Source organism: Mus musculus, chromosome 4 (assembly GCF_000001635.26).
Source record: "Mus musculus strain C57BL/6J chromosome 4, GRCm38.p6 C57BL/6J".
Lineage (NCBI taxonomy): Eukaryota > Metazoa > Chordata > Mammalia > Rodentia > Muridae > Mus > Mus musculus.
In genome coordinates this window covers 115106323-115128478 of record NC_000070.6, presented here as the reverse complement: position 1 = coordinate 115128478, position 22156 = coordinate 115106323, and the positions used below count along the sequence as shown (strand labels likewise).

At 42.5% G+C, this 22156-nt stretch overlaps 1 protein-coding gene across 1 annotated transcript in view; it reads left to right on the top strand.

The window, feature by feature from the left end:
* Cyp4x1 (cytochrome P450, family 4, subfamily x, polypeptide 1) overlaps positions 1-22156 on the top strand; it is a 27757-nt gene extending 5601 nt beyond the window's left edge. Inside the window, exons 2-12 of the mRNA NM_001003947.2 lie at positions 897-1038; positions 1874-1918; positions 4011-4138; positions 6495-6622; positions 6700-6854; positions 8220-8320; positions 8850-9040; positions 15540-15673; positions 16797-16861; positions 18368-18450; positions 19623-22156. Coding sequence (NP_001003947.1) covers positions 897-1038; positions 1874-1918; positions 4011-4138; positions 6495-6622; positions 6700-6854; positions 8220-8320; positions 8850-9040; positions 15540-15673; positions 16797-16861; positions 18368-18450; positions 19623-19797 — 1347 coding nt within the window. The 3' untranslated portion in view covers positions 19798-22156. The remainder of the gene's footprint in view (positions 1-896; positions 1039-1873; positions 1919-4010; positions 4139-6494; positions 6623-6699; positions 6855-8219; positions 8321-8849; positions 9041-15539; positions 15674-16796; positions 16862-18367; positions 18451-19622) is intronic.

The window sequence follows — 22156 nt, the reverse complement described above, 5'->3', positions numbered from 1 at the left end:
AGTCAGCCTAGCCAAAGTCAACCTAGAAAACTCCTGGCCTAACTCAGCTCAAATTGCCAACCCCAACACTACTGAGCTTAAGAAATGACTATTGGAGAGGCTACCTGCTGTGGCCAGGCAGGAATGCAGGTGGCAAAAGGGACACCAACCCACCCACAAAACTCTTGTCCCAAAACTTATCCTGTCTACAAGAAAGGCAGGGATTGGGGATGGAGCAGAATCTGAGGGACTGACCAACCAATAACCAGCCTAACTAGAGATCCAGCCCATGGGCAAGCACCAATCCTTAACACTACTAATGATACTCTGTTATGATTGCAGTTTAGCATGGCTGTTCTCTGAGAGGCTCCACTCACCAACTGACTCACACGGATGCAGACACCCATAGACAAACAGTGCATGGAGTTTGGAGATTCTTATGGAAGACTAGGAGGAAGTATTACAGCCCCCAGGAGGATAGGAACGCAACAGGAAGACCAACAGAATCAATTAACCTGGACCCTTGGGGCTCTCAGAGTCTGGACCACCAACTAAAGAACATATCCGGGCTGGACCTGGGCCCTTGCATATATGTATCAAATATGCAGCCTGGTCTTCATATGGGTCCTGGAGTGGGGGCTATCCCAAAAGCTGTTGCCTGCATGTGGGATATGTTCTTCTAGCTGGGTTGCCTAGTCTTTCCCCAGTGAGTGAGGAAAGTACACTCGCCTTGTTTAGGACATTATCCCCAAGCTTCGAGATCTTAGAGAAAGACTTTCACCTCCCTACATGTAAAGGAGTCAGGTCTTTCTACTGTGCAGCCTGGTGTCTGTAAGACACGAGCTCACCCCCTGTGTCTGTAAGACAAGCCAAGACAAACCCCACTGACTCTAATCTCCTGACCATTTTTACTATAGTTTCTTCAGGAGGATAATATGGAGACGCTTGATGAGATTGTCAAAAAGCACCCTTGTGCCTTCCCCTGCTGGGTAGGGCCCTTCCAGGCATTTTTCTACATCTATGACCCAGACTATGCGAAGATATTTCTGAGCAGAACAGGTAAGGAATGAGATGAAAATCTGAGTCCCAATCCTGCTAGGAGCTTCACATGATATATGGGTCCAGTCTGAAGTAAAGATTAGCCCTGGGGCTGCAAGACAGCCTGAGCAAGTATGGAGAGGGGACAGATCTGCCCTGGCCAGGGGAAGTCCCATGTACTTCCCAGTTCCTTGTCTAGTTTTGGCTCCAGAACCCCATAAATCCCAGCTGCCCCAGCAGCAGGGCCAGAGGCTTCCTTTGTCTCCTTGCTTTTGGGACTTTTGAGTCAACAACACTGCTCCACACTGCATAATGAGCTTAAGTCTCCTGAGGAAATCAGAAACCTGCTTCTGTGTCTGAACAGAAGCTAGGGTGATGGAACGTTCACTTCCTAGCCCAGACTCTTGGTTATGCTCCAAATTATTCTCTTCCTTTACAGAGGAGAGATTATTCCCCCCACCCACTCACTCAATCTATTTATAGGGTTCCTATTCAGATTATTTCATAGTACAAAACTAAAATCGCCATTTTGAGCTCTACTACTTACATTAATCGCAAGAAAATCAAGAGGCCTTTGTGCCTCACTGTCTGATGTTCTCCAACAAGCACACTTATCCCAACACCCATTCTGGAAACTTGTCCATCCCCTAGTAAGCCAGCATGCTGAAGGGAATAGCAACCAGAGAGAATATGAGCTTAGGTCCTGGGAATTGTCTTCTCTGGAACTGAATCAAGATGGGTTTTCCCAGCCTCCAAGGCTATAGAAAGTGAGCTGCCCACTGTTTGCACTGAGTCCCCAACTTGAATTAGTCATGAGTGCTTTCCCTAATGCAGTCTCCTCTGCTTGGTTCTGCAGACCCAAAGATGCAGTATCTGCACCAGCTCCTGACTCCATGCATTGGTATGTATGTGCAGCCCATTCTCACTCCAAGTCAATCGTCCATAGCAGAACATCCCAAAGAGACTCAAAAGCATCAAGAAAGGGACATCAAATACTCGTGATGTGAATCAGAGAGGGGGACATGTGGAAGAAGGAAGAGAACAATCCCGAGGAAGGCAGGGGACACAAGGGAAGTGGGGGTAGAGGCAGAGGGAGAAGGAGTCAAGTGAGTGTAATGACATGTAAATATGAAAATTCCATGATGCAAGCCAGTATTCTGTATCCCCACCTAAAAATATTAATTCTAAAGTTTAAAAATGGAATCTGGAGACACAAATTCAACCCCCAGTCCTACATTAAAAAAAAAAAAAACAGAGGGTCATAATGGCATGCATTTGTAATCCCTGGGGAAACAAAAACAGGCAGGTCTCTGGGCTGGACAGCCAACCTAACCTATTGGTAAATTCCAAGCTCTTGAGAGACCCTATCTCAATTTAACAAAAAAAAAAAAAAAAAAAAAAAAAAAAAAAACAGTGGATGACACATGATGAACACACAACATTTCTAAAGTATAAGAGCTATGAGGAGAGTCATCAAGGAGACAATTAAAGGTCAACCCAGTGTCAAGGTTCAACCCAGCAAAAACGTCACAGAAAGCACCCTTGTCTGTTTCTCTCCTCAAAGTTCCATTTTCAAGGCAACACATGTGTGAACTCTTCAGTCTTAGCCTCACTAAGGGAAGATTTAACCCTCTCTTCTCTCATGTTTCCTTATACTTTTCCTTTCTTTTCAGAGTTCTCTTATTTTTATATGCCTCTCAGTAAAATTTTTCTCTGACGGGCAGTTTGGCTTCACCCTGAGAGCAAATAAATTAAGCTGCTTTCTTCATGAGGTTGATGTTTATTTTCGACCAGGAAGGAATTAAGTGAAAGAGTATAGGATCTGGATTCAGAGACCATTAGATTTACACGTTGCTGTTCATGCCAATAGACTATGTGAGCATGATCTTAGGGAAGAAATTTAATCTCTCTAAGACTCATTTTCCCCATCTTTGAAATGATCATGAAAGTCAGTACCAATGACTGCTGAGTGGTGAATGCCGGATTTCCAGCACTTTATGCAACAGCCAGCGTTCTAAAAACACCAAACCAGATGTCACAAACCTGGCATTTTGTAAGTACTCAAAAAGGGATGTCATTCACAGAATCTCAGCACTGAGACTGGGAAATGACCACAAAGTCCCACTCTAACCTAGAAATTATTTGCAATTAATACCTGCTGGGAGATGGATAATCGGTGTTTTCCAGTGGAGTGTCACTGTGTGGATCAACCGCATTACAGGGCAGGGCCCACTCTCAGGAGTAGTTGGTCAACACAAAATAGACTCCATGTTTTATTGTGCACTTTGTTTCAGTTTGGTTTCGTCTTATTTAATTCCTCTTGTTTGTCTATTTTGATTTTGATTCTTTGTTTTTTGATGTTTTTCTGTTTTTGAGAGAAAGGAGAAAAAACATGAAGTTGAGTGGTCAGAGAGGGAGGATCAGGAGAAGTTTGGGGAAGCCAAAAATATTATAAAAATACATTGTATGAAAAATGTTAAAAAATTTTAAGAATTATTTATTTTATGTCTGAGTACACATTGTTGCTATTTTAAGATACACCAGAAGAGGGCATCAGACATCATTACAAATGCTTACAAGCCACCATGTGGTTGCTGAGAATTGAACTCAGGACCTCTGGAAGAATAGCCAGTGCTTTTAACTGCTGAGCCATCTCTCCTAATAAAAAAATTTAAAGGATGTTATTCAAACTTAAAGTCTTTTCTTAAGGTTGGGTGTTTTGTATGTGTGCCTTCATGGAATATAGTACAGAATACCACACTCCGTCACTGTGAAGCTAAGGCTTATCAGGCCTCAAAGCCTTCACTTTCTCACAGCACTAAATGCATTAACTCTGGTGTGAGCATCAGAGCTGACCGTCCCCATCTGTCAGCTTCTTGATAGTCACTGCTACTTCATGTCTGCTCGTGAGTCGGTGACATCAGGCCACCTGTGTTCCTCATCTCTCCTAACCCAATAAAATGCATGAGGCTATGTGCATTTTCTTCCTCAAGGACGAGGACTCCTGAATTTAGATGGGCCCAGGTGGTTCCAACACCGCTGCCTCCTAACTCCTGCATTCCATCAGGACATCCTAAAACCATGTGTGGACACGATGGCCCACTCTGTGAAAGTGATGCTGGTAAGTGAAACACTATATTAGTTTATATAGTGGATTGGGAAAAATCAAAGCTGATTTCTAGAAACTAATCAGAATGCAAGTACCCAGTGAGTAAGGATGTCTAGGTAAACCTTTCCTGAATTCTTCAGGTGATTAAAACACAAGAGCTGGTCCTCTGACTTAGAGTCTAACACTCTGTGGTGGTAAGACTTACATATTAGGCACTGTGGGAGACAGGTAAGGAAGCCACGTGCAGCTAACTGGTTTCAAATTTCAGATTTACCACAAATAAATGCTGGTTGCAGAACAAGAAAACCATAGGCAGAGTGATGTGAGAAAAGGTTTGAGGCTGAAATGGACTTGGCTGATGGGTATGAAGGACTGGGCAAGGAGTGAGTGCCTCTCACAAGTGGTGGAAGATCTTTAAGGGAGTAGCACCTTCCAAAGGGGCAGGGCATTGCCCTGAGGGGCACCCCTATTACATGGCTTTCTGGTTTAGAGATGAGTTTTACCAAAAGCTCTATTGACATAGAGGTTTCACTTTTTTAATGTTAAAAGTAGACAACCAATTAATACAGTTTCTTCATAAACTTCAAATACCACAAAGCCAAATTTCCCTCCTTATCTGCAAGCCCATACTCTGTTCCCAGGAAACAGCTGTTACAGGCTTGTGGCTGGGCCAAACTTCTGCAGGAATGGAGCAGGACATCAATGGGAAGGAGTTCTCAAGGCAGAGACTGGGAGAGCACCAGGATCAAGAAAGCAGGCCGGGTTACTGGGAGCAGGGGGAGGATAGCATCTTCCTTAGCGCTGCTCAGTGTTTGGAACAATTCAGTTACACCAGTGACCATTTCATCCCCTTGTTTCTGCCCTCTGCACTTGTCAGGCCCTTGTTTCCCTGCTCACATCCTTCCTCCTTCTGCTGAATGCTTCCAGGGCACCACAAGCTCATTTCTTCCAAACCTAGCACATGGGCTCATCAGCTCTTCTCAAATGCCTGAATTCTATTAATAGGTAAAACGAATATATATTCATAAAAAAGCTTGATCCTTTACAAAGGTTAACCCCTCTAGCTATCGGCCTTCTGGCCAAATAATAGACACTTCAGTGAAAGGCTTTCAAATTCTACTTTGCAATCAGTCTCCAAGCTTTCAGTACATAATTTGTCACCTGTCGGTACTCGACATTCAGCACCTAGGCTGACACCTATAGTTGCTCCACAAACATAGATTGAACTAAATTTAAACATTTCCATTCATTCACATTTTTATACAAAAAGTGTTTGTTGTGACAAATACATTTATAACTGGAGGATGGGCACTTTGGGCAGTTTAGCAGTTAGACCACACACTTCAGGCTGTGTGAATAGGCCTCTTTCTGTGGGAAAGTAAGAGCTAGCTCCCTGTAGCAACTCCTTTTCCAGGTCTTTTTCTGTTCCCAATGATTGACTCAGAATTATTTTTATTGTTTTTATTTGCAATTTTTAAGTGAAATATAATTATAGCATCCCCTCTTCCTTCTTCTCCCATCAACTCCTTTTGTGTTATCATCCCCTGTTTCCTCTCAAGTCTGTTATCTTTTTCTTTAATAATTATTGTTCCATGTATATATAAATATACAAATATGAATACAACCATTTAGTGTTGCTTGTATGTATGTATTTTCAGAGCTGATCATTTGGTATTGAATGACCATTTAGGGGGCTCATTCCTGGGGGAGACTTATTGGCCCTGTCACATGTTATATGAAATTACTACTTGTATATATATACTAATATATATATGTATGTATGTATGTGTGTGTATATATATATATATATATATATATATATATATATATCAAGGGGCATTTAAGATTGCAAAATATACATTGCATGTAGCTTTCTTGTGCAGTAATTTCAGTCATTACTTGCCTGTAGCTCCTCATCTAAAATTGGGGCCTCAGACATCTCCTTCCACGTTAGCATGTCTATTGGTGTTGTCCATAGCTGAATGTAAGATGATCTGAGATGTGGTGTGATGGTTGAGAGGTGTGATGGGGTACCTAGCAGGTTGGAGGTTGAAGGTAGAGGAAGCCCTGGGGTTTCCACGTTGCAGTCTCACTTAGATGGTGTGTGGAACTCTGTACCATTTGTTGCAGAGCTGAGACAGTTGTTGAAAGACCATTTGCCAGACGTGAAGTGCGAGTCATGCTCCTTCTCACTGGCCTAGCGTGTGCTTCCTTTCCTTGTGCCCAGAATAAACACATGGGTGATTTACTCCTGGCCTTCAGTTCCTGTCAGGTTGGGGGTTTTGTCCCTGAGACAATAAGGGAAAAAGCAGTCAAGTTAAGGCCATTTGATGATGGTGATGATATTGATCTTGGCCTCCTCTGGCAGGATAAATGGGAGAAGATGTGGACCACTCAGGAAACAACCATCGAGGTTTTTGAACACATCAACTTGATGACCCTGGACATAATAATGAAATGTGCTTTTGGCCAGGAGACCAACTGCCAGATAAACGGGTCAGTGATGAGACAGTAAACAAGTTCACTGTGATATGAGTCAATCATTAACTCACTGTTCCACGTTCTTCTTGCAGCACCTATGAGTCTTACGTGAAGGCAACATTTGAACTTGGTGAAATCATATCTTCTCGCTTGTACAATTTCTGGCATCATCATGACATAATTTTCAAACTCAGTCCTAAGGGCCACTGCTTCCAGGAGTTAGGCAAAGTGATACATCAATACACAGGTAAAAACACAGACATATCTTGGGTGTGGATTGCCCAAATCCATTCACCACCATGCCTGTCTTATGTGTAGAAGGATAAGTCTCATGGTAAGCAAGAAAAGAACTCCTGTTCTTAATGGAGCTTTAACATGATCACTGTTCAAATAACTGCAACTTCTGTCCTTTAAGATAAGTTTACTCCCTCATTATCCACGTATTATGCAATTTTATTGTATGCAATTATTACAAATACATATATAGCAAGGGAGCATTTAAGATTGCAAAATGTACATTGCATGTGGCTTTCTTGTGCAGTAGATTAAGTAATAATTACAAGCTACAGTGCTTACACAGCATAGACATGGAGGAATGAGTAGATGTGGATATATATTCAAAAGACACACAAAAGCTGGATGTGGTGGTGTGGTACATGCCCTTTATCTCAACACTCAGGAGGCTGAGCCTGTGAGTTCCAGGCCGGCCTAGAATTTTGTCAAGTGAGTGTTGGGAATCAAAACTGGGTTCTCTGGAAAAGTAGCCAGTGCTCTTAACCACTGAGCTATCGGTCCAGTCCCAACAGTAACTTAGTTCACAATTTCATACATGTGTACAGTTTTGATCATCTCCATTCCCACGTTACTTTCTCTAGTCCCCTCCCTCTCTTACTGAACCCCCTCCCTCCAACTACTCTCCCTCCTACTTCCATGTCTTTTTTTTTTGAGCTTGCTGACTTCAAATAGCTTTGCTTCCATGAACACGGATGAGAAGCTAAACCCATGATGTATAGAAAATGTTTTTGAAAATCAAAGCACACTATCCTTACTTCCATCTAAATTCACTTAAGATTTATATGAAATGGTAAATTCAAATAGCAAAATTGACCTCAGTTAAGACAGGAAACAAATTAATTTTGTAGAAGGTGGTTGTAACCTGCTCTATCTGTTCCATGTTCTTTTTTTTTTTTTTTTTTTTTTTTTTTTTGGTCTGTCTGTCTGTTTGCTTACTTGCTTTTAGCTCCTTTAGTTTGATATGTTGGGTGTTTTCTCTGCTGGTGATCTCATTGGATAATTTCCATGTAAAAACAAGTTTTATGACTGGAGAAGAAAATGATTGGCCACTTGCATCTAACTCTGCAATCATTTTGCTTGTCTAGTGGTAGAAACTAATTTTTGATCTCTTCTGTTTGAAACTTTCATTAAAGGTTGTCTATTGATGAAAAATAAACCACTCATACAAGTTTAATGTATTTAGATATAGTATACACACTCTGGACTCTGAATGCAGATGTGACACTTTGTGTGGGTGCTGTGTTGCTTTATAGTGTATTTGACTTTGGTTGACTTAGCTGTCCCCTTTGGTAATGAAGACTATTACTTTTCTGTGCAGAAAAGATAATCCAGGACAGAAAGAAAATCCTCAAGAATCAAGTAAAGCAGGATGACACTCAGACGTCTCAAATTTTTCTGGATATTGTTCTTTCTGCACAGGTAAGTGCACCAAAAGTCCAGACCTGCTCAAACAGCTGCTAACTGTGTGGGAGGGTGGATGAGCTAGTGGAGTCAGGACAGGAAGACAGAGTAAACCTCTGCAGCTAAATCCTAGCGGTAGGCGGCTGTGAGCAATTGGCTCTTGGTGGAAAGACTGAGACCTGCTAGGAGTCTGTGAATACTAACTTACCTGGTTGCTTTTATTTGGAGGTTATGCAATACCTGGAGTTTAGAGACTCACAGAAAAGTTGGAAGTGTGGATAGCACTTTAAAAGCAAATGCTGAGGATAAAGATAACATCTGAAAGAGTGAAGAAATGTTCCAAGTGCTTACGAAAAGCCTACTTTTCTTTTGTAATATTGGTTCTCCTTTTTGCTCTTAGCAAAGTAGGACTCATAGTATGTAGTTGGTAAACTAAAATTGATGCCTTTATTTGAAACTCTAGCATTCTGCAAAACTATTATTTTGATGATGTCTTCAAATATCTGTGATGCACGTTTCATCCAGCAATCTTTGGTGGGTGTTGTAGGCTGAAGATGAACGAGCCTTCTCAGATGCTGACCTTCGGGCTGAGGTGAACACCTTCATGTGGGCAGGACATGATGCCTCTGCAGCTAGCATCTCCTGGCTCCTTTACTGCCTGGCTCTAAATCCCGAGCATCAGGACAGATGCCGGACAGAGATCAGGAGCATCCTGGGAGATGGGTCTTCCATCACCTGGTAAGATCCACAGCCCTGAGTATGTCATGTCACCCTGGATCTCTTCTCTGGATTTTGTTTATTTCTTACCCTGGTGCCTTAGTGACCACAGCGTCCCAAGGTATATGTATGTCAAAGCAGAGGAAGCAGACCACTTGTCTCTTCTTTCTGAAGAGAGCCTTGAGTTAACCCAACCATCTGCAAAAGAAGTTCACTATCCAGAAATCATCCATCACTAGGTTTTTTTCTACACAGTGTTGCACTTGTTTCTTTCACCCAAGCTCTGGTACATTTGAAGTGAGGAACTGACCTTAGGCTTGCACTTGGAGCCTCAAAGACAAGAATCTACAAGGACTCCTGTGCTGAGAAAGCTGGAGAAATAGTTCAACGTTAAGATGGCTATAGATGCCCTAGCCCATCACTTTGTCACTAGTGTAATATTTCAGGATAGGGTAGACTTTGGCCTTTGAACATATTAAATAGTATACTTAGTTATTATTGAGTTTTAGTAAATGTAGACTTCCAGGCAAGGTGGTGCATGCTTTAATCCCAGCACTTGGGAGGCAGAGGCAGGGGGATCTCTGTGAATTTGAGGTCAGTCTAGTCTACAAAGAAAATTCTACGACTGCCGGAATTGTTACATAGAAAAGCTCTGTCTTGAGGTGGGAGAGAGAAAAGGAAGACTGAGGGCATTTTAAAAACTGAGACACTAAAATAATGACGAAGATTTGTTACAGACCCTGTCCTCGGTAATCTGCAGTCTAAGGCAAGAGAGAGACCTTCATACTGTAAATTAAAGTACTGTGGTAAGGGCAACGACAGAGATTTGCTGACCACCAGATTTAGAAGACAGATTCCAACCCTGACCAAGGATGAGAGCCCCTGAGGATCTGACATGTCTAAGAGAGTAATCCAGGAGAAAGTCTCTACTCCACCTCACCAGACTTAATGTATCTTGCTGTTACTAAACTTTAGCTAATGGGCACGCCCCTCAGATACTCTGTTTGAAAGAAACAATAAATCCCTGAGAAGTCATCCCAACTACCCTAGTCAAAGAGAGAGAAGATAAGCATGCTAAAGACCACTGAGCTACATTTCCCAAGCAAAGATCAGCACGGAAAACAAAACTCCAAGTTCTAAAGGTAAACAAGATTTCACTTTAAAAGTAAGGAACCAAGAGTCGCTTCCTACCGTAAGTTCAAAGCTTCATCTAAGGAGGGAAGACTCTCCTTTCTCTGGGGAGACGGCTCGGCCACTGAAGCCCTTGGAGCGCAAGCATGGGGACCTGAGGGCCAGCAAGATAGCTCAGCCATAGAAGCCTGTTCTGAATCTAATCCCCAGAATCCAGAGAGAGAACTGACTCCACTCTACAAAGTTGCCTCCAAACCTCACATGTGGCCTGTGGCATATGCACTACATACATACATACAGAGAGAGAGAGAGAGAGAGAGAGAGAGAGAGAGAGAGAGAACCATCTATATAGCATAAAATACAATGGTAATTAATGGCTTTTTACTGATTAAAAAATGTGCATGTTTGTTCGTATATATATAAATTTATAGTTTACAGTATGCTGTTTTGACCCATTTGTGCATTTTGAAATAACTAAACCAACAAGCATATCCATTAACTCTGCAACTATTTTTGTGGTGAGGGCATTTAAAATATACCCATTGAGCAATTTCTAAATGCACAACAAATTATTAACAACAGGTACAGCAATGTAGCTCCTCCATATCTAACTGAAATTCTGTGTCTCTTGTCAGTCACATGCCTGATCGATGCTAAGACTCAGCTCCTTTACAGCCACGTGTACCTGGGTGCACGGAGTGTTTGTCTATGTCTGGCTCGAGTTGCTTTGCATAATGTCCTCCAGGTTCATCGATGTGCTGTGTTTCTTTTCGCTGGCACACAGCATTGTGTTGTGTGTGTACCACATGTTCTCTATCCACTCCACTGATCATGACCCTCAGGCCGATTCTTATCTGGACTGTTGTGAATAAAGCTGCAGTTGATACAGTAACTTCACTGCCTTTAAATATATACTGACGAATGAAGTTCCTGGATCATGTGCCACTTCTTTTTATAAGTTTTTAGGCACTTCCATGCTGCTTTCCACGGGGTTGCACTGATTCATGTTAACATCAACCTTGTGCACAGATCCTACTTCCTCCAAACCCTCACGAACGTTTATCTCTCTTCTATCTAACATGTGTGAAGTGATTTCTCACTGTTGGCTTTAATTTTTATTTGTCTAATGATTTGGGATGTAGAGAATTTTTTCACATACCCACCAAGTGTTTGTAGGTCAGTTTTTGAGAAATTGCCTATATATTTTAATCAGTTTAAGTGTTTTCTTGAGTTATTGAAGTCTTTATATATTCTGAATATTAACTCCTTACCATACCTGTGGTTTGCAAATGTTTTCCCCGTTTTTTTTCACTTAATGTAAACTCATCTTTTATGTTTTTGTTGCTTATGCTTTCAAGAGAAGAGTTCAAAATATCTTTACAATGACCCATGTCAACAAGCATCTCTCAGTCTTTGGTTACTCTAGTAGTTTTACAATCAGATAGTATTTTTAAATCTTTATTCAATTCGGAGTTGAGTTTTGTATATAGGATAAGAATCTCATTTTATTCTTGATGTGTATATCTAGCTTTCTCAATATCGGTCACTGAACTGAATATTATATTTTCCCCATTGTGTGTTCTTGGCACCTTTGCTGAAGAGTCATTGTCCACAAGTATATGTGTAGGAATAAGTGTAGGTGCAGGTGCAGATGTAGGTACAGGTGTAGGTGCAGGTGTAGGTGCAGATGTAGGTGCAGGTGTAGGTGCAGGTGTAGGTGCAGGTGTAGGTGTAGGTGCAGGTGTAGGTGCAGATATAGGTATAGGTGCAGTTGCAGGTGCAGGTGTAGGTGTAGGTACAGGTGTAGGTGCAGATGTAGGTATAGGTGCAGGTATAGGTATAGGTGTAGGTGCAGGTGTAGGTACAGATGTAGGTATAGGTGCAGGTGTAGGTACATGTGTAGGTGCAGATGTAGGTATAGGTGCAGGTATAGGTGCAGGTGTAGGTGCAGGTGTAGGTGTAGGTGCAGATGTAGGTATAGGTGCAGGTGTAGGTGCAGGTGTAGTGCAGGTGTAGATGTAGGTGCAGGTGTAGGTGCAGATGTAGGTATAGGTGCAGTTGCAGGTGCAGGTGTAGGTGTAGGTACAGGTGTAGGTGCAGATGTAGGTATAGGTGCAGATATAGGTATAGGTGTAGGTGCAGGTGTAGGTGCAGATGTAGGTATAGGTGCAGGTGTAGGTACAGGTGTAGGTGCAGATGTAGGTATAGGTGCAGGTGTAGGTGCAGGTGTAGGTACAGATGTAGGTGCAGATATAGGTATAGGTGCAGGTATAGGTGCAGGTGTAGGTGCAGATGTAGGTGTAAGTGCAGGTGTAAGTGCATGTGCAGGTGCAGGTACAGGTGCAGGTACAGGTGTAGACGTAGAGTTCCAGTCTCTCCACCTGTTCCATTTGTTTTGTATTACCTCAGCTTAACAGTAGATGGCCGCCGGGTGTGGTGGCACACGCCTTTAATCCCAGCACTCGGGAGGCAGAGGCAGGAGGATTTCTGAGTTCAAGGCCAGCCTGGTCTACAAAGTGAGTTCCAGGACAGCCAGAGTTACACAGAGAAACCCTGTCTCCAAAAACCAAAAACAAACAAACAAACAAACAAACAAAAACAGTAGATGGCCAGATCAAGCATTGTCTCTCACTTTGATCTGTGAAATCATTGTTGCTGAGGAGAGAGCAGTCCAAGTGGGGAGCCTTCTGTCCCATCATCTCACTGACTAGTCTGTTTTTATTTATTCACTAAACTTGGAAGACTGGTATGTCTGTTTCCAGCATGAATCCAATGCTTGATCTACTCTGTTGTAATTACTTAATAACAAATAAGGCGGGGAACAGTACTGCATGCCTTTAACGCCAGCAGGGTAGGCAGATCTTTGTGAGTATGAGATCACTATGATATACATGGTGAATGCCAGGACAGACAGAACTACATAGTGAGACTCTGTCTCAAAAAACAAAAGAGAAAAAGAAGAGAAGAGAAGAAAAGAGAAGAGAAGAGAAGAGAAGAGAAGAGAAGAGAAGAGAAGAGAAGAGAAGAGAAGAGAAAGAAAAAGAAAGGAGAGGAGAGAAGAGAAAAGGGAAGAGAGGGGAGGGGAGGGGAGAGGAGGGGAGGGAAGGGGAGGGGGAGGGGAGGGGAGGGGAGGGGAGGGGGAGGGGAGGGGAGGGGAGGGGAGGGGAGGGGAGGGGAGGGGAGGGGGAGGGGAGGGGAGGGGAGGGGAGGGGAGGGAAGAAACTTAATGTTGACTTTGCTTAGTCTCGATTGGTCTAAATTTGAAAACAGCCACGGAATCCTAGCCGGGTTGAGGGGGGAAACGTCCAGATGATCTGTTAACTATTCTCTCGTTTAAGGAAAGAGAGGGGGAAATACTACAAAAAAAAACCCACATGTCCAAAGATTTATTCTTCTATAATTATGTAAATATGTGTGTCTGTGTGGGGGGTTATGCACATGAGTGCAGGTGCTGTTGAGTCTAGAAGAAGGTGTCAGATCCTCTGGAGCTGAAGTGGTTGTAAGCCATCTGGCATGGGTGCTGGAAAATGAACACAAGTCCTTTGCAAGAGCAGCAAGCGCTCTTAACTGATGCATCATCTCCAGACAAGAGCAGGAAGCCCTCTTAACTGATGAACCATCTCCAGTCTCAGAACACATTTTGCTCAAAAACTCTATAATATACCTACTGTTTTCATTAATGAAATTTACATGTGGCATTCAGAAAACCTTAAGCAATTTCTTTGTCTCCTTGTCAGGTCACTTCTAGGTTGGTTTAAAATTTTTTTTTAATTTATTTATTATTTATTTTTATATGTAAGTACACTGTATCTGTCTTCAGACACACCAGGAGAGGACATCAGATCTCATTACAGATGGTTGTAAGCCACCATGCGGTTGCTGGAATTTGAACTCAGGACGTTCGGAAGAGCAGTCAGTGCTCTTAAACATTGAGCCATCTCTCCAGCCCCTTAAATTTCTTTTCTCAGGAAGTTGTATGTAAGTTCTGGGCCAGACTGTTCTATTCAGAGAGTTCCAGGCCATTGAGGACTACATAGTGAGAACCTGTCTCAAAACAACCACCAAAATTCTTCTTTGCTTTTGCATTGATATGGACAAAGTTGTTTTTCTCAATTATGTAAGTGGCAGAGTAGACACAATTGCCTTTTATTTCCTGGCCTTGGTGGGAAAAGAATACAGAACTTAAATTTTACATTTTTATAAGGCCAGCACCTACATTAATTTGTCAGAAAAGGAATGAGAAATGAGATTAGGCGAAATGGCCAAATGTATGTAGTCATTTCTTGATCTCATTTGACTTGCTATTATTCAAACAAACCCTTTCATCTTTTCCTGCTCTCACTTCAGACTTACTCTGTGGGAAGAGTTCTTTTCATCTCCAAGGCAAAATCTTACAGAGTCTCATAGAGCCCCGTCTACTTACATCACAAGCCACTCTTGAGCCAGTTACTAGCCTGTCTATCCAGGGCATCTCAAGTCATCATCCACTTGGAGCCTCTCCCTCCTTCCCACTTTGGCCCTGGAAACCAGTAGAGTGAGAAGGGTTTGTTGTTGGCTTATCTTATTGACTAACCAGCTTCTCCCTATCCTGAGGTTCTGACCCTGTCCGAAATTATTGAGTCCAGGACGAGAGGGAGAACAACTGGAATTACCATGTTCATGCCAAAGGTTTGCCAAATACCTCTGTATTCCTCCTTTCTCTCAACTGTTACATCTGCAAGCATATTGGGGACTTTTGTCCTGGAACTTTCTAGTAGTGACTCGTGAGGCAGGGGTACTTTGGATACAGTGCTTCTCCATCTGGTCTGCAGCTCTCCCTCCTCTGGTCAGTTCGCTGATTCACCAGACATCCTGTGCAGCGCCACCTTGCTTCTGCTACTCCTCCCTGCCAGTCTATCTGCCCTGAGCCACTTGTCATTCGTTCTGTGCTCCCCAAACTCCAGGGAGCACACGTCAGATCCTCTAAGTGACCCAAAGTAAGTCTCCTTTGTTTAAGATGAGTAACACTCCACTCCATTTTCCAAGGTATTTCAACATTTCAACAATTCTCTTTAAGTGATTTTTTTCTCTCTTAAACTTCTTTAGCCTCTTCTTCAGTCTTTAGCTGTTCCTTATACATTCTTGCTTTACATAAAGAACTAAGGGTTGTAACACTGTTTTTCAGAAATCTTGTCATTAAGCATCTGGTATCTGTGTGTCTATCACCTTTGGGACTTCAGTTGACATGGAAACAGGAAAGATTACACTTTAACATTGTGCTATACAAACCTAGACAAAAATTGCTTTATCCCAACAGTAATGCTTACCAGGAAAATAACTCAAATAGAGAACAACCAATGAAAAGTGGATTTAAAGTCTAAGTCACTTCCTCCCTCCTTTGTCCTTACAGGGAACAGCTGGATGAGATGTCATACACCACAATGTGCATCAAGGAGACACTCCGCTTGATTCCTCCTGTCCCATCCATCTCCAGGGAGCTCAGCAAACCCCTTACCCTCCCAGATGGACACTCACTGCCTGCAGGTCTTCACATTCTTATCCTAAGCATGAGATCATGAAGGTCACAGTGATGATGATTCATAGGATTTAGAGCATTGGGGAATCTCTAGGCTGGAATTAAGCAGCTATTGAAAGCTCAGAGGATAATTCCTCAATCATATGTGAGCTACAGTGGCCTTCCTAAGCCACATAGCCAATTGGAGAGCTATTAGGTTCCAGCCTCACTTTAAGAACCCCAGCCAAGGGTTTCATCCATTATGGGACATTGTCTCTATGATAATATTTGTGAGACTGAGTGTGAGATCTACAGGACATGAGCACCATTATGTTAATGTGAGAAGGGGAGTCTCTCACCACATCAACCTTAGAAGGGAATAGTACTTCTCATTTCCCCCTTGGAATATGATCTTAACATACATGTGGTCAGTACTCTACAGTTTATAAGCACTCCTACAATATTTCTAACGTCTCCAAAAACCCATTGGGGATCCCCTATATTCACAGAAGGTTAACAGACATGAAGCAAAGCTAGAACTCACAGAGACCCTGTACTTGAAGTGCACATGTCTGGGTAGGGCACAGAGGTGGCAGTAGGATCTCATAAGGCACTCTTTCACTGTGCTTTAGCATCAAGTCAGCAGGAGAACTGAGGGCAACCCTTCAACCTCTGTAAGCTTGTTGACAAAACCAGAATTATTTTGGATAAGAAAATGATACTCAAGTTCCCTCTCCTTTGTCTTTTTTTCTTAATCACCAACCATATCAATATTTGCCCCAATTCTCCACCTTTTATGAATGAACAGTACCAAGAGAAATTAGCCACTGGTAGAATAACAGAACTGTCTCTATGAAGTGCTGTCTAGCTGTTAACAGATACTTAAGTAATTTCCAAACAAAGCAGTAAACTTAAACACAGTTTAGTGCTTTGGTAAGACACCAACAGCTTCTTAGGATAAAATAATGAATTAAGTAAATGACTGCTTTGAAAACTGAAGTTTAAACCCAAGTTCATCTCCCCCTTGTCCTTCCCTTATGGAGCATTGGCACATAGCTCTGCAGGAGTTAGCTCTTTTCTCCTGGAAGAAAAGTGCTGTAGTGGCAGAGAGCACACTACAGCAGCCTTTGCTCTGTTTCCCTTCTGTCTCAGGTATGACTGTGGTTCTTAGTATTTGGGGTCTCCACCACAACCCTGCTGTCTGGAACGACCCAAAGGTAAGATTGTCTTCTATGGACATGTTTCAGAGAGCGATGCGAGGTAAGTCATGTGTCCACAGTTAATCATGAAAATGGCTGTACCATGAAAGTAAACGACACTTGGCAAACAAACATAAAAGTCAGAAATGTGTAAAAGTCACCCAATAACGATCCCATCCTCACCTCATATACCTTATCTTTACTGGGATCTAAAAGACCTTAGTCCCACAATCTGTTCCCAACTGTCACTGTCTCTGTCTTACTCCCTCACCTGACAAGCTCTTCCAAACACCTGCAGTGGGGGTGATATCTGCAGGACTGTGACTGGTCAGCAGAGTAAATTGGGCAACTCAGCCTCTCTTTTATTGTATGAAGCAATCAAGATCCTGGTGACTGATAGCACATTGAAGTTGTTCAGCTCCAACACTCCATAAAGAAACTATTTGTGAAAGATATGAGCAGAGTTTAGGGAAAGCAAATGAGAATGAATAGCTTTCAGAACCATTTATCTTTACCTAGACCTGATGGGCCCAGAAGGGAGGGTTACAGAACCTGGGGTGGAAAGAGTTAGGAGCTAAGGAGGAAACATCATATAAGCCCATGCAGTAGAGATATTGCCAACCTAAGATGGTCAGCAGGAAGGAGCCAATGAACATTCAACATCAACTCTCTGCAGCCACTCTTCAGATCCCCACCAATGCCTTGTATTATCAAAATCCAATTGGAAACTGTAAGAGTCAGCTGCCCAGGGCCCAGAACAGGCTCAGATGAAGAGGAAAGAGGACAGGGACAGGCAAGGAGATTTGTAGCAAGCCTGACTTGATTTAATATTCTTGAAAACACAAGTACTAGTGTTTTCTTCTATGTAAACCACTGGGGCTTTAGATCTACTCTGTAGAATAGGAAGCTGGACCATTACGTCTAATTTGGGTTTGGCTTCTAAGTGTGTAAACTCTTAGACCAGCTAGTAGACAAGTCGAGCAAGAGCCAGATAAGCCCTCCAGGACTATAGAGGCATTATTTATGTGACAACTGAGCAATTTGGCTAGTTGAAATTGCAATGAAGAGTTTGAAGGCAACTGTGTCTTCTCTCAAAATGAAATATTTTTGAAAAAGAGAGATGTGTACATCTCTCAAAAGTGAGATATTTCCCTAACTATTTGTGTTGAGTACATGATAAACGTTTGTTAAATAAAATCAATTATTAAAATTAATGTTGTCCAAAAAGGGCAGGTAGTAGTGGTGCCTTTAATCCCAGCACTTGGGAGGCAGAGGCAGGTGGATCTCTGTAAGTCTGAAGCCAGCCTGATCTACAGAGCAAGTTCCAGGACAGCCAGGGCTACACAGAGAAACCATCTCTGGGGAAAAAAACAAAAGAACAAAAACAAAACATAATGTTGTCTTCTTAGCATGTGGCCAGCAGAATGTTTTAAACTGCTTCTCTGGTGAGTGTTTTCGTTGACCATCAGTAAGTAGCACCTTTAAATGCGATGTTGGCAAGATAAGGTGGTCTTCTCGTTTCAGGTCTTTGACCCCTTGAGATTCACTAAGGAGAATTCTGATCAGAGACACCCCTGTGCCTTCCTACCATTCTCCAGTGGTCCAAGGTGAGATGAACTTAAAGCTGTTGAAAATTTGCACAAAACGCTCCATAAATTCCTCCCCAGAACCTATCTCTTCACAAAGAACAATGCCTCTTTCTCTCGTGGCCCATGTGAGTCAAGGCTCAGGAAGCAATCTTGCAGTATAAATATTGCTCACGGGCTCAAAGTCACCTCCCCTTATAGGGGAGATATGTTGTGAGTGACTCCAGCTACCACCTACTTCAGGGAAGACATCACATCAGAACCTCCAAGTCCGCATTCTTGCAGGGAATGATATAAACATAAAGCCCAACCGTTTCAATGATATTTGGTATGAAAACTCTGCTTTACTGTTGTGTGGTATAAGAGACCTTTTTTGCTAGGAAGAAGAAACACAAACACATCTACTCACTCCAGAAAGATTATCCCTAACAAACCAAAATAAAGAATGTATTAGAGTCTACTTTGGTGAGACACCATGGTCAAGACAAACTTATAGAAGGAGTTTAGTGGGAGCTTACAGAGTCAGAGGGTGAAACCATGACTGTCATAAAGGGAAGCAAGGCAGCAGGCATGCAGGTGTTACACTAGAGCAGTAGCTGAGAGCTAAAGTCTGATGCTAAAGTCTGATTTACAAGCACCAGGCAGAGACAGAGAGAGAGAGAGAGAGAGAGAGAGAGAGAGAGAGAGAGAGAGAGAGAGAGAGCTAACTGGGAATGGCTAGGCTTTTAGAACATCCCAGAGCAACACATCCTTCAACAAGACACACTTCCTAGTCCTTCCCATACTGTTCCATCAACTGTGGACCAAATATTCAAACATAAGATCCTATTGGGGGGCACTTCCATTCAAACCACCACAAGCTACATCACCCAAAAGCCCAAACCAGCACAAGTGACTGTTCACAAAAGCTACCACTCTGGAGCTCTCTACACAACTTGTAGGCATCTGGATATGTCTGAGAGGACTCTGGGTAGCACAGCTGGTCAGTCTCCTTCCCAGCAGTTCTTTACTGCTTCTATAACTCTGGGAAGAGCCCTCATGAAACTCCCAAGTCATGGTTTATCCAGACATGGACATAAGTCCTTTTCCCTTCCTCCTGAAAAGAATGTTTCAATCAGAGGAAACTGCTAAGCAGCTGTGGACTCCAGACTTATTCTAGAAACTTACCCCTCTCTCTCCCTTGGTGTCTACAGGAACTGCATCGGGCAGCAGTTTGCCATGCTGGAGCTAAAGGTGGCCATTGCCTTGATTCTGCTCCACTTTCAAGTAGCTCCAGACCTCACCAGGCCTCCTGCCTTCTCCAGCCACACTGTCCTCAGACCCAAGCATGGAATCTATTTGCACCTGAAGAAACTCCTTGAGTGTTAGATACTAGGAGAAATGGCGAAATTTATGTTTGTTGTTAAGTTAAATTTACAGCCCATGGTCCAGGCAAGTGGAAAAGAATCTAAGATTGATAGAAGCCTTGGAGGACTGTGGGTTGGAGCATTTCTACAGCTGCACATTACCCAAAGTTATTTTCAGGTAACACATGTGACCCTGATAAGTATAACTTGGAGAGATTGTCAAATTATTTTCTAATGGTTATTACCAATCTTATCTGAAGTGGGAATTTCTGAGTTCACTGGAGACTCAGTTGTGCCATGTGATGTTCTTCTGGAAGCTGTCTTATGAGAGGATGTTTTGCTGAAGAAGACACATGAGAGGTTGTTTTGCTGAAGCAGACACATGAGAGGATGTTTTGCTGAAGAAGACACATGAGAGGTTGTTTTGCTGAAGAAGACACATGAGAGGATGTTTTGCTGAAGAAGACACATGAGAGGTTGTTTTGCTGAAGAAGACACATAAGAGGTTGTTTTGCTGAAGAAGACACATGGGAGGATGTTTTGCTGAAGCAGACACATGGTGTTCTTCTGGAAGCTGCCTGGTGAAAGGGCATGGGGTGTTTCGCTGAAAGTGATGCTTAAGAGGATACATGATGTTTGAAAAGAGTGTACGTATAACCCAACAGACAGTGAGCAACTCTGGCATTGGTTCACCTTGCTTTCCTCACTGATCTTTATTTGTCAGGACTCCGTAGAGAGAAACTCAGCCAAGAGCTTCAAGAGGTGTTCCAGCTGCTTCTTGCTGCTTCAGGGGACTCCATTCAGTTTCTTCTGGATCAAGCTGCTGCTTGTTCATGTTTGGTGTTTTGCTAGTGGACTGGTATGCTAACGATTAAGATTGGAATCACCTCAAAGAACTACTTCTTTTTTTATGATTTTTTTTGTTAGGTATTTTCCTCATTTACATTTCCAATGCTATACCAAAAGTCCCCCATACCCTACCACCCACTCCCACTTTTTGGCCCTGGCGTTCCCCTGTACTGGGGCATATAAAATTTGCAAGTCCAATGGGCCTCTCTTTCCAGTGATGGCCAACTAAGCCATCTTCTGATACATATGCAGCTAGAGTCAAGAGCTCAGGGGTACTGGTTAGTTCATGATGTTGTTCTACCTATAGGGTTGCAGATCCCTTTAGCTCCTTGGGTATTTTCTCTAGCTTCTCCATCGGGGGCCCTGTGATCCATCCAATAGCTGACTGTGAGCATCCACTTCTGTGTTTGCTAGGCCCCAGCATAGTCTCACAAGAGACAGCTATATCAGGGTCCTTTCAGCAAAATCTTGCTACTGTGTGCAATGGTGTCAGCGTTTGGAAGCTGATTATGGGATGGATCCCCAGATATGGCAGTCTCTAGATGGTCCATCCTTTCGTCACAGCTCCAAACATTGTCTCTGTAACTCCTTTCCATGGGTGTTTTGTTCCCAATTCTAAGAAGGGGAAAAGTGTCCACACTTTGGTCTTCGTTCTTCTTGAGTTTCATGCCTTTAGCAAATTGTATCTTATATCTTGAGTATCCTAAGTTTCTGGGCTAATATCCACTTATCAGTGAGTACATATTTTGTGAGTTCCTTTGTGGTGGGGTTACCTCACTCAGGATGATGCCCTCCAGGTCCATCCAACTAGGTCCATGTCCTCCTTGTCCTATTAACCATCTTCCTTCCCCACCTTTGGTCTGTGGGGTATAAAGGAGGTTGAAGCATTAAGAATCTTTATTAGGGGCTGGTGAGATGGCTCAGTGGGTAAGAGCACCCGACTGCTCTTCCGAAGGTCCAGAGTTCAAATCCCAGCAACCACATGGTGGCTCACAACCACCCGAAATGAGATCTGATGCCCTCTTCTGGTGTGTCTGACGACAGCTACAGTGTACTTGCATATAATAAATAAATAAATCTTTAAAAAAAAAAAAAGAAAGAAAGGCTACACTCGGGGCTACACTGGGATCTTGAACACCTATGGTTGTCAATGACTGGTTAATAAAGACTTTCTGTTGGCTTAAAAAAAAAACAAAAAAAAAGAATCTTTATTAAAGTAGGCTTAATGAAAAATCTAAGCCTACACCTAGTGATGATTTTCTGTTTGTTTTTTATTGTTTTTGGAATTATACAAATAACAGGATTTGTATTGGATGAAAAACATTTCCAGCAATAGGAGGTGTTCATAAAATCCCACCTCACCAGGGCTACTGCCCTGACAGAGTCTACTGCTTTCTCTAAAAACAGAATTGTATGCATTCTTCCTGACTCTTTCCTGCATAAATAATGTGTGTGTGCACTCTTAGACATGTGATCATATTTGTATTCTTCTTGTTTTTCTCACATAATTAAAAAATTGCCCTAATCCACCT